Source organism: Thalassophryne amazonica, chromosome 20 (assembly GCF_902500255.1).
Source record: "Thalassophryne amazonica chromosome 20, fThaAma1.1, whole genome shotgun sequence".
NCBI classification, from domain to species: Eukaryota; Metazoa; Chordata; class Actinopteri; order Batrachoidiformes; family Batrachoididae; genus Thalassophryne; species Thalassophryne amazonica.
Window position 1 is genome coordinate 12519318 of NC_047122.1, and position 13116 is coordinate 12532433.

Genomic DNA, 13116 nt, shown 5'->3' on the forward strand with positions numbered 1-13116 from the left:
TTTTTACAGACTGCCTGGACACGCAGATGTATGTCTCATATTGGAAAAACTCAGAAGACACTATTTTCTGGAGATAATGGACTATCTAACATGACAACTGTGACAGCTTTGATATGTTTTTGATAAAGAATATTATTAATTTTATTGTTAAACCTTTAACTTATATTTGTAATTTGTCATTAATGACTGGAAAATTTCCTTCCAAAATGAAAATAGCTAAAGTGATACCACTGTTCAAATCTGGCGACAAACATGCCTTTTCAAACTACAGGCCAATCTCACTGTTACCACAATTTTCAAAAATTCTGGAAAAGACATTTGTAAAGAGGTTAAAGGATTTCATAACTAAATCATATACTCGGTGAACAGCAATATGGATTTAGAAAAAAAAATCATACTACTTCACTGGCTTTAACTGATTTTGTTGAACAAAATACAAATACAAGTAAGAATAAGCAATACGCTGTAGGGGTCTTCTTTGATTTGCAGAAATCACTTGATACTATAGATCACACTTTACTATTGGATAAATTACAGAAGTATGGCATTAGAGTATTAGCTCTTGATTGGATAGCTAGCTATTTACACAAACGGGTATCAGTATGTCTATATTGGTGGGATAAATTCAGAATTTTTGCAGATTACATGTGGGGTGTCGGAGGGTTCACTCCTTGTGCCATTGCTGTTTATGTTGTATATTAATTATATATAATTTGGTTTCTAAGTTTGTGAGTTGTATTTTGTTTGTTGATGATACAACTGTGTTTTGTAGTGGTGATCATTTGGGACAGCTCTTGGACATGATAGAGAGGGAACTAATGAATTTCAAACAATGGTTTGATTCAAACTAAATTATCACTTCATCTTGGAAAAACAAAGTGGCCAATATTTGGAAATAAGCCCAGGAATTTAAGTAGAAATGTATTATTGAATAATGCTGAAATTGTAACCAAAACCAAATTTCTTGGAGCTTTTACTGATCATAAATTAACCTGGAAAACTCACAGAAATTATGTTAAATCTAAAAATCTCAAAAGCCATCGCAATTCTGTATAAAGCACAAGACTTCCTCTCCCAGCATTTGTTGATTACGCTATATCATTCATTACTGGTCCCATATATGGCCTATTGCATTGAGGTTTGGGGAAACACATATAAAACAAATACAAATACAATATTTTTATTAAAAAAAGAAAGATATAAGAGTTATCACTAATAAGCCATATTGTGAGCCAACAAATCCACTATTTGTCTGTTTATACATTTTAAAATTCTGGGACTTGGCTGATTACATCACGATACAAATCATGTATAGTATAGTTAAAAATAAACTTTTGCCTCAACATGTCCAGGATCTGGTTAAAATGAGGGACTCCAGTTATAATTTCAATCAATCAATCAATCAATTTTATTTATATAGCGCCAAATCACAACAAACAGTTGCCCCAAGGCGCTTTATATTGTAAGGCAAGGCCATACAATAATTACGTAAAAACCCCAATGTTTTGGGGTTTTTACGTAATTATTACCTATTACCTCGGGAAATTTGAGAGGAACATTAGAATTTGATAAATTAAAGACTCCAACTACTGCAAAAAGTCATTGTGTTCCGTAAAAGGTGTAAAAAATGTGTAATAACTGTTCAGATAGCATTAAATTATCTAGTACTTTTGTTGAATTTATAAATAATATAAGACTTTATAAATATGTGTACAGTGAGGAAATAAGTATTTGAACACCCTGCGATTTTGCAAGTTCTCCCCATTTAGAAATCATGGAGGGGTCTGAAATTTTCATCTTAGGTGCATGTCCACTGTGAGAGACATAATCTAAAAAAATAAAAAATAAAAAAATTCGGAAATCACAATGTACGAGGGCTGTCAATAAAGTATGGGTCCTTTTTATTTTTTTCAAAAACTATATGGATTTCATTCATATGTTTTTACGTCAGACATGCTTGAACCCTCGTGCGCATGCGTGAGTTTTTCTACGCCTGTCGGTGACGTCATTCGCCTGTGAGCACTCCTTGTGGGAGGAGTCGTCCAGCCCCTCGTCGGAATTCCTTTGTCTGAGAAGTTGCTGAGAGACTGGCGCGTTGTTTGATCAAAATTTTTTCTAAACCTGTGAGACACATCGAAGTGGACACGGTTCGAAAAATTAAGCTGGTTTTCAGTGAAAATTTTAACGGCTGATGAGAGATTTTGAGGTGATTCTGTCGCTTTAAGGACTTCCCACGGTGCGAGACGTCGTGCAGCGCTCTCAGCCGCCGTCGTCAGCCTGTTCAAGCTGAAAACCTCCACATTTCAGGCTCTGTTGATCCAGGACGTCGTGAGAGAACAGAGAAGTTTCAGAAGAAGTCGGTTTCAGCATTTTATCCGGATATTCCACTGTTAAAGGAGATTTTTTTAATGAAAGACGTACGGACGGGTCCGCGCGTCGGGATGCAGCCGACGCGGTGCGGCGGCACAGGAAAAACACCTCCGTGTTGATAACCATTTGTAAAATCCAGGCGGCTTTTGATGGCTTTCAGTGGAGTGAGTATATGAGAAATTGTTTAACAGGCAGGACATGTTCCAACTTGTCCTTAAGGCTTTCAACAGAGGTGTTTTTCCTGTGGCGGAGCATCGCGGCGGCTGCGTCCCGACGCGCGGACCCGTCCGCACGTCTTTCATTAAAAAAAACTCCTTTAACAGTGGAATATCCGGATAAAATGCTGAAACCGACTTCTTCTGAAACTTCTCTGTTCTCTCACGACGTCCTGGATCAATAGAACATGAAATGTGGAGGTTTTCAGCTTGAAACAGGCTGACGACGGCGGCTGAGAGCGCTGAGCGACGTCTCGCACTGTGGGAAGTCCTTAAAGCGACAGAATCACCTCAAAATCTCTCATCAGCCGTTAAAATTTTCACTGAAAACCAGCTTAATTTTTCGAACCGTGTCCACTTCGATGTGTCTCACAGGTTTAGAAAAAATTTTGATCAAACAAAGCGCCAGTCTCTCAGCAACTTCTCAGACAAAGGAATTCTGACGAGGGGCTGGACGACTCCTCCCACAAGGAGTGCTCACAGGCGAATGACGTCACCGACAGGCGTGGAAAAACTCACGCATGCGCACGAGGGTTCAAGCATGTCTGACGTAAAAAAATATGAATGAAATCCATATAGTTTTTGAAAAAAATAAAAAGGACCCTTACTTTATTGACAGACCTCGTATGTTTTTTTAAATAATTTATTTGTATGTTACTGCTGTAAATATTTCAACACCTGTGAAAATCAATGTTAATATTTGGTACAGTAGCCTTTCTTTGCAATTACAGAGGTCAAACGTTTCCTGTAGTTTTTCACCAGGTTTTCACACACTGCAGCAGGGATTTTGGTCCACTGCTCCATATAGATCTTCTCCAAATCTTTCAGGTTTGGAGTTTCAGCTCCCTCCAAAGATTTTCGATTGAGTTCAGGTGTGGAGACTGGCCAGGCCACTCCAGGACCTTGAAATGGTTATTACAGAGCCCCTCCTTAGTTGCCTTGGCTGTGTGTTTGGGGTCATTGTCATGCTGGAAGACCCAGCCATGACCCATCTTCAATGCTCTTACTGAGGGAAGGAGGTTGTTTGCCAAAATCTCACAATACATGCCCCATCCATCCTCCCTTCAATACGGTGCAGTCATCCTGTCCCCTTTGCAGAGGAGCACCCCCAGAGTATGATGTTTCCACCCCCATGCTTCACGGTTGGGATGGTTTTCTTGGGGTTGTTCTCATCTCTAAACATGGTAAGTGGAGTTGATTCCAAAAAGCTCTATTCTGGTCTCATCTGACCACATGACCTTCTCCCATGCCTCCTCTGGATCATCCAGATGGTCACTGGTGAACTTCAAATGGGCCTGGACATGTGCTGGCTTGAGCAGGGGGACCTTGCTGCCCTGCAGGATTTTAAACCATGACAGCATCATGTGTTACTAATGTAATCTTTGTGACTGTGGTCCCAGCTCTCTTCAGGTCACTGACCAGGTCCTCCTGTGTAGTTCTGAGCTTTCTCAGAATCATCCTTACCCCACAAAGTGAGATCTTGCATGGAATCCCAGACCAAGGGAGATTGACAGTCATCTTGTGTTTCTTCCACTCTCTAATAAATAATCATAACAGTTGTTGTCTTCTACCAAGCTGCTTGCCTGTTGTCCTGTAGTCCATCCCAGCCTTGTGCAGGTCTACAGTTTTGTCCCTGGTGTCCTTAGACAGCTCTTTGGTCTTGGCTATGGTGGACAGGTTGGAGTGTGATTGATTGAGTGTGTGAACAGGTGTCTTTTATACAGGTAACAAGTTCAAACAGGTGCAATTAATACAGGTAAAGAGTGCAGAATAAGAGGGCTTCTTAAAGAAAAATTAACTGGTCTGTGTGAGCCAGAATTCTTGCTGGTTGGTAGGGGATCAAATACTTATTTGCAGCAGTAACATACAAAATATATCATTAAAAAAAAAAAAAAATCATACATTGTGATTTTCGGATTTTTTTTTTAGATTACGTCTCTCACAGTAGACATGCACCTAAGATGAAAATTTCAGACCCCTCCATAATTTCTAAGTGAGAGAACTTGTAAAATTGCAGGGTGTTCAAATACTTATTTGCCTCACTGTATATGGCAAATGGTAAAAGGGGTGGGTGTTTATAAGCTTCTGCTTCTGCCTACACCCTTTCGGCCACACAAAACTGGAAAATTGCCTACGAGTTTTTGTTTTATGAGATGTTTTTGTTAAGTATGTGTGTGCCGAATAAATTCATTCATTCATTCAGAACTTGAGCTCAAGGAAGAGCTGCGATTGGACATTATGCATGCGCAATCAGAACCTCAGAGCAAGTGGACCTGGACACTATTCTCTGGCTGGCTATCCGTACCTGAGGAGTAGTTGAACTTGAAAATTATTTCTGGCTGTAGATCTAAGTGAGGACTAGTGGACCCTTTCCTTGGCTAGTTTAATATCCTCCTGACTACCAGGATATATATACAAGTATATACACACACACACACACACACACACACACACATATATATATTATATATATATATAGTAGTGTTCAGAATAATAGTAGTGCTATGTGACTAAAAAGATTAATCCAGGTTTTGAGTATATTTCTTATTGTTACATGGGAAACAAGGTACAAGTAGATTCAGTAGATTCTCACAAATCCAACAAGACCAAGATTTCATGATATGCACACTCTTAAGGCTATGAAATTGGGCTATTAGTAAAAAAAAAAAAGAAGTAGAAAAGGTGTTCACAATAATACTAGTGTGGCATTCAGTCAGTGAGTTCGTCAATTTTGTGGAACAAACAGGTGTGAATCAGGTGTCCCCTATTTAAGGAGAAAGTCAGGACCTGTTGAACATGCTTTTCTCTTTGAAAGCCTGAGGAAAATGGGACGTTCAAGACATTGTTCAGAAGAACAGCATAGTTTGATTAAAAAGTTGATTGGAGAGGGGAAAACATACGCAGGTGCAAAAAATTATAGGCTGTTCATCTACAATGATCTCCAGTGCTTTAAAATGGACAAAAAACCAGAGATGCGTGGAAGAAAACGGAAAAGAACCATCAAAATGGATAGAAGAATAACCAGAATGGCAAAGGCTCACTCATTGATCAGCTCCAGGATCAAAGGCAGTCTGGAGTTACCTGTAAGTGCTGTGACAGTTAGAAGACACCTGTGTGAAGCTAATTTATTTGCAAGAATCCCCTGCAAAGTCCCTCTGTTAAATAAAAGACATGTGCAGAAGAGGTTACAATTTGCCAAAGAACACATCAACTGGCCGAAAGAGAAATGGAGGAATATTTTGTGGACTGATGAGTGTAAAATTGTTCTTTTTGGGTCCAAGGGCCGCAGACAGTTTGTGAGACAACCCCCAAACTCTGAATTCAAGCCACAGTTCACAGTGAAGACAGTGAAGCATGGTGGTGCAAGCATCATGATATGGGCATGTTTCTCCTACTATGGTGTTGGGCCTATATATCGCATACCAGGTATCATGGATCAGTTTGGATATGTCAAAATACTTGAAGAGGTCATGTTGCCTTATGCTGAAGAGGACATGCCCTTGAAATGGGTGTTTCAACAAGACAATGACCCCAAGCACACTAGTAAAGGAGCAAAATGTTGGTTCCAAACCAACAAAATTAATGCCTCGCAGATGTAAAGAAATCATGAAAAACTGTGGTTATACAACTAAATACTAAATTAGTGATTCACAGGATTGCTAAAGGCAGTTTGAACATAATAGTTTTGAGTTTGTAGCGTCAACAGCAGATGCTACTATTATTGTGAACACCCCCTTTTCTACTTTTTTTTTTTAATTTTTTACTAACAGCCCAATTTTGTTATGTGTCGGACGCAGCCCGGAGAACCGACCAGCGTTTGAAGGACCCAGTATAAAATAAGCAGAGCACGGTACAAAGGATAACAGAGTTTAATGAACATAACAGTGCTGTGAAAAAAGTGCGCGGTCTGGCGTGGTGGTTTTGCGGTGCGCTCCCAGCAGCGCTAACGGTCCAGAGCCAGAACCAATTCGGACCGAAGGACCCCGCCGACACCCCCCAGGTAGCCGCGACAAACCGAGTCTGTGAAAGAAGGAATCATTATGTGAGTCCACACTCAACACACAGAGAGAACGCTCAAAGGTGCACAAACAGCAAACACTTCCTGGCTTAATTACTAATCAGCTTCCCATCCTGCAGGCATGGAACACCCAGTTCACAAAACTCCACTGCAGTGGAAGCTGATAACACGACCAACATACAGCTCAATATAATAAGGTGTGAGGGACACCACATTTACTGACTGTATAAATGTTAGTCACAAAATCTAACGTACCTCAGGAAGTGTGCTGACGAGCGTGAGACCTCACCCCCTCCTCTTTCACAGACCATGCATCAAACCTGGACGTTCTCTGCATCCACTGATGATGAGATGGCTCCCGAGACGACGATCTCACCCGTCTGGTCACAAGGTCGAGTCTCTGGCAAATACACACTGTGTACTCCAGTCTTAAATGGCACCATGTTCCAATCCATGTAGATGTACCACAGCTGTGAGTCCTGACGAGCCGCAGGTGATCAGCCTCAGGTGATCAGGGTGAGGTCCTGATAAACTCAGCTACACAGCCACTCAGTCCCAAATGCAAGCCACCTGGAAGGAAAAACATAAGACAGGACAAAAGACAGAAACAAAAAGGCAGCCAGGCCCCCCCAGCCATACAACAGTACCCCACCCTCACGGGAAGCCTCCCGGCGACCACACAAACCTGGCCCAGGAGAAACAGCCCCCTCCAGGGACCATGGCTGGAAACTGTATCCGCATTCATCTTCCAACAGAATCTTCATCTAACAGAACGGTTGATGTCTTCTCCTCTGGCTGCATCTTTGCCCTTGTTTCTATCAGTCAATTAGCACAGGTGTGGCCAGGAGTTCTTGAACCTGTGCGGTCAGCCTTTGTCCAACCATGTTCACAGTCTGATTAGTCATAAAACAAAAAAGACAAACACAAACAACCAAAACACCCCCCCCCCAGGGGACCGTTCTATCAAACCCCGGGAAGGGGAGAAAAGAAAAACAACCCAAACTTAAGCTAGCAAATAAAAACACTAACACCCCCCCCCCCCCCTAACGACATGTAGGGACCAACACCCCCCAGAGGACATCCCGCCAGCTCCAGGAGTAATAACCACAGCCGAGGTCCCTCTGGGATCCAATGTCACCCACGGGGACTCCCAGCGCCTCCCAGAGGATCATTCCATCAACCCCAGGAGACGCCTCCCCTCATGACCAACGGACCCAGCCCCGGCTGTCTATGGCTAGATGGACCCACAGCCCTTTCCCCCCCAGAGGACACCACAGTCATACAACAAATTTCATAGCCTTGAGAGTGTGCATATCATGAATGCTTGGTCTTGTTGGATTTGTGAGAATCTACTGGTACCTTGTTTCCCATGTAACAATAAGAAATATACTCAAACATGGATTAATCTTTTTAGTCACATAGCACTACTATTATTCTGAACACTACTTATATATATATATATATATATATATATATATATATACACATACACATATATATATATATATGTGTGTGTGTGTGTGTGTGTGTACACACTCAACAAAAATAAACGCAACACTTTTGGTTTTGCTCCCATTTTGTATGAGATGAACTCAAAGATCTAAAACTTTTTCCACATACACAATATCACCATTTCCCTCAAATAATGTTCACAAACCAGTTTAAATCTGTAATAGTGAGCACTTCTCCTTTGCTGAGATAATCCATCCCACCTCACAGGTGTGCCCTACCAAGATGCTGATTAGACACCATGATTAGTGCACAGGTGTGCCTTAGACTGTCCACAATAAAAGGCCACTCTGAAAGGTGCAGTTTTGTTTTATTGGGGGGGGATACCAGTCAGTATCTGGTGTGACCACCATTTGCCTCATGCAGTGCAACACATCTCCTTCGCATAGAGTTGATCAGGTTGTCAATTGTGGCCTGTGGAATGTTGGTCCACTCCTCTTCAATGGAAGTGGATATTGGCAGGAACTGGTACACGCTGTCATATACGCCGGTCCAGAGCATCCCAAACATGCTCAATGGGATGACATGTCCGGTGAGTATGCCGGCCATGCAAGAACTGGGACATTTTCAGCTTCCAAGAATTGTGTACAGATCCTTGCAACATGGGGCCGTGCATTATCCTGCTGCAACATGAGGTGATGTTCTTGGATGTATGGCACAACAATGGGCCTCATGATCTCGTCACGGTATCTCTGTGCATTCAAAATGCCATCAATAAAATGCACCTGTGTTCTTCGTCCATAACAGACGCCTGCCCATACCATAACCCCACCGCCACCATGGGCCACTCGATCCACAACATTGACATCAGAAAACCGCTCACCCACACAACGCCACACACGCTGTCTGCCATCTACCCTGGACAGTTTTGAACCGGGATTCATCCATGAAGAGAACACCTCTCCACCGTGCCAAACGCCAGCGAATGTGAGCATTTGCCCACCCAAGTCGGTTACGACGACGAACTGGAGTCAGGTCGAGACCCCGATGAGGACGACGAGCATGCAGATGAGCTTCCCTGAGATGGTTTCTGACAGTTTGTGCAGAAATTCTTTGGTTATGCAAACCGATTGTTTCAGCAGCTGTCCGAGTGGCTGGTCTCAGACGATCTTGGAGGTGAACATGCTGGATGTGGAGGTCCTGGACTGGTGTGGTTACATGTGGTCTGCGGTTGTGAGGCTGGTTGGATGTACTGCCAAATTCTCTGAAACGCCTTTGGAGACGGCTTATGGTAGAGAAATGAACATTCAATACACGAGCAACAGCTCTGGTTGACATTCCTGCTGTCAGCATGCCAATTGCACGCTCCCTCAAATCTTGCGACATCTGTGGCATTGTGCTGTGTGATAAAACTGCACCTTTCAGAGTGGCCTTTTATTGTGGGCAGTCTAAGGCACACCTGTGCACTAATCATGGTGTCTAATCAGCATCTTGATATGGCACACCTGTGAGGTGGGATGGATTATCTCAGCAAAGGAGAAGTGCTCACTATCACCGATTTAGACTGGTTTGTGAATAATATTTGAGGGAAATAGTGATATTGTGTATGTGGAAAAAGTTTTAGATGTTTGAGTTCATCTCATACAAAATGGGAGCAAAACCAAAAGTGTTGCATTTATATTTTTGTTGAGTGTGTGTATATTATATTATATATATATATATGATCATCAAGTTTCAACGACAGCTGCCTCGAGGTGCTTCATAGGAGGTCTAACACACTGATTTCTATTTAGTGCACTAGATGGCGGATGCAGCCTGTGAGCTGTTCCCAGCAGCCGCCATCTTGCTTAGCATTATTATGCGTCATCAGGCATCAAATTAAATAGAAATAGATTATTTGCTGATTTAAACTTGGGTTAAAGTGATCTGAAAATGCTGTTTTGTGCAGCGTTCAGGTGCTGCGACAAGCTGACAAAAGAGTATCAGCTGGTTAAATAAATAAAAAATAAATAAGAATAAATTGTGGCGTGAGCTTTCATAAGTGTGTATTATATGTAATATAAATGAGGTGGGAGAAATGCCTAAAATTGCTGAATAATGTTTAAAAAGTGATTTATTTTTGTGTCTATCTGTATTCTGTAAAGTAGTGATTTCAGTTTTACTGCCTGAATACTTTGTTGTGATAAATATCTCACCATTCGTTTAGCGATTCAAGTAGAACTCTCACTTTCATAAGTCTCAATTTATCCCTTTTTAATTAGCCTCAGGTTTTTTTCTTCACATCACACATTTTCCATCCTGAGATATTCTGTAAGAGCAAATTCATAGTATGGAAATGTTTTGACACTATATTCTACTAATAAAAGAATATACACAAATTAGATTATTATCTCTATGATATACTCTATATTCAGTGAAGTGTTTTCAGATTTCTTTCAACTTGGTCCAGAAATGATTGAATAATCTTCCTTTCACCCTGGCTGGCATGGCTGTTTCATTTTATTTATATTATTTGATATTTTTGTGGAGAAGCGCTCAGTAAAAGCGGTGCTGCAGGTGGGTTAAGAGAAGTCTTTAATATTAATGTCTTTAATATGATGCGATTATTTCTCATCTTTAGCTAAACTTCATAATGAAATTAATTAAGGCTCAGACTAGTATCTCGTGTCGTGGCAGACAGTGTGCTTGACAAACTGATGGTATTATTTTCTATCTGGACTGGGACAAACAAGTTCATTCAAGTGTATTATATAAATAGTCTGATCCTCTTCTATATTTGTTTTGACAAATATTGGCTGTACAAATGTGGGACTGACTGAATAATTGCAACAGCACAGTAATAGCACGGAAAAAGCAGATTCATAGAGAAACTCTTCAAAATATCGATAAGGCTCACATAGATTTCTATTTATGCCTGGTTGTTAGACGCTAACCAAGATGGCAGCACTCTGGCAACAGCCATCAAATGAGCAGATGACCCCAGCCCACCATCTAGTGAGACAATAGAAATCAATGGTCCACCCCCCCGAAAAAAGGCAATCAAAGACACAGGACAGCTGGTTGTCATGGCAACAACATGATGATCACAGAGGCCACATGATACCGGGCGGAGTATTTCAAAACATCTCACTACATTTTGACATTTCACCAACACCAAGAAGTCATTTTCAAATACTGAAAGCATTTGTTTTCAAAAATTGTCTCCAGGGAATACTGACGACCGTCTTCACAAACAGCACAAACATACTCTCAAAAAGTGCCAAATTTAAACAAAAACTTTGAGAGATGAAGATGATCTGGCGTAAAATTCCAGTCTTTGTTTACAGAACCCAGGGAGGGTGTAGAGGTCGGAACACAGAAATCAATCCTGCTGCAACAATGTCCAAAAAAAACAGCAGACAATCTCAAAAACACACTCAGGGAAACCAGGATTGGAAACAAGAAGTCAAACACGAGGAAACACTAGAAACTGGGTGAGAAGAGAACAAAAAGCACAACATTTAGGTGACAGATGAGAGGAAAGCAGGGGTTTAAATAAATCTGGAGGTTATCACACATTGTAGGAAGGTGAGGAAAATTACTAATGGGAAACAGCTGAGGAGAGACACTGGAAGAAACCTACAGAAACACCCCAGGAACAGGTGATCACACAATAAAACAGGAAGTGAACAAGAAGGACAGTGCAGTACACCACCGACAAAAACCCACAGAGAACCAAAACCAGGAACCGTCACAACAGGGAGACAGAGGACAAGGACAGACAGACAGGAATCATCACACTGAGGTCTGTCAGTGCCGGTGCGTCCAGATTCCGCAGCATGAAGCAAACATGAGTCTACAAGCTCCAGCATGTTTCACCATTATTCTTGATGTCACTAAAAAAATATTTCTAGCCTGGTTGGGGTTCTCATTGGCCAAGCCTATTATAGTATTACTGTGGAAACACTGAACATATCAAAGCAGCATCTGTGCTGTTCATCCTTCATTAAGAGAAAACAAAGCCTCAGAATTTCCTTCTGTTACACATCCGTCAGCGGCACTGCACAACACAGTGGAAGTGTCAACACAAAGCGTCAGTTTAAGACGTGCCCGCTGCGTCACATCTTCTGCCCTATTATCTTACTACAAACCTCTCTGTGCTCTCATTATGCTCATGTTTTGTCACCTGTAGCCACTGTCCACAGAGGGGCGTCATCATCCCGTCCTCTCCAATGACAGTCAGACGAGGCAGGGAGTGTCTCTGTGAAAGCTGGAAATCAGCATGGTCGTGAGCGGGAGTAACCTTCACCGCACCTACAAAACAAAGACAGGACAAGCAGCTTGACACTGACCACACAGCAGATCGCCAGAGTACCAGTCGGGATAAAGTTCAGGGCTAAGTACCGTATTTTCCAGAGTATAAGTCACATCTCTCAAAAAATGCCATGTGAAAAGAAAAAATATACAAAAAAAAAAAGAAAAGAAAAAAACTTGTATAAGTCGCACTGGCGCATAAATCACACTTTTATTCTGTATGTTATTTTGTATGTTTTTATTCTGCATGTTGTTTCAGCGACTGCTGAACCACAGAGCTGAAAACAATAAAAACTCCATTTGCTATTTTGTTTTTAATCAGCTCTAATGTAGGATTTTTAGGCATTGTTGTGATGTACTTTTATATTATTACCAGAGTTTCTTTTGATTCCTGGAGAAGCCCAATATAAATAGTCATTTGTTGTTATTATTAAGAATGTGCGATTTTTTTTTTTGGTACATAAGTTGCACTGGAGTACAAGTGGCAGTACCTGATAAATTAGTAAAAAAAAAAAAAGAGAAAGAAAAAGCAACATTCTGTGGAAAATGCAATAAATCTGTGAGTGTGTGTTTTTTTTTTTTTTTTTGATGACATTGTCAGGGTTTGAGCTTTTGTTTGGTTCTCTGTTTTATTTTGGTTGTGTGTTCTGTTAGTGATTTTTGCATTTCATTGGTTTTGGTTTGTTTCTTCTCTTGCTGGGGTTTTTCTGCTTGGGTCTGTCTGTCTCTGTTTCTCTTGCCTCTCTCTTGGTTCTTGGTGATAGCTGTTTC

General features: G+C 41.2%; 1 protein-coding gene across 1 annotated transcript in view; it reads right to left on the minus strand.

The window, feature by feature from the left end:
* Positions 1–13116, minus strand: part of vars2 (valyl-tRNA synthetase 2, mitochondrial) — a 136903-nt gene that overhangs the window by 60298 nt on the left and 63489 nt on the right. Inside the window, 1 exon segment of the mRNA XM_034160910.1 lies at positions 12218–12345. Within this exon segment, the coding sequence (XP_034016801.1) occupies positions 12218–12345 (128 nt within the window).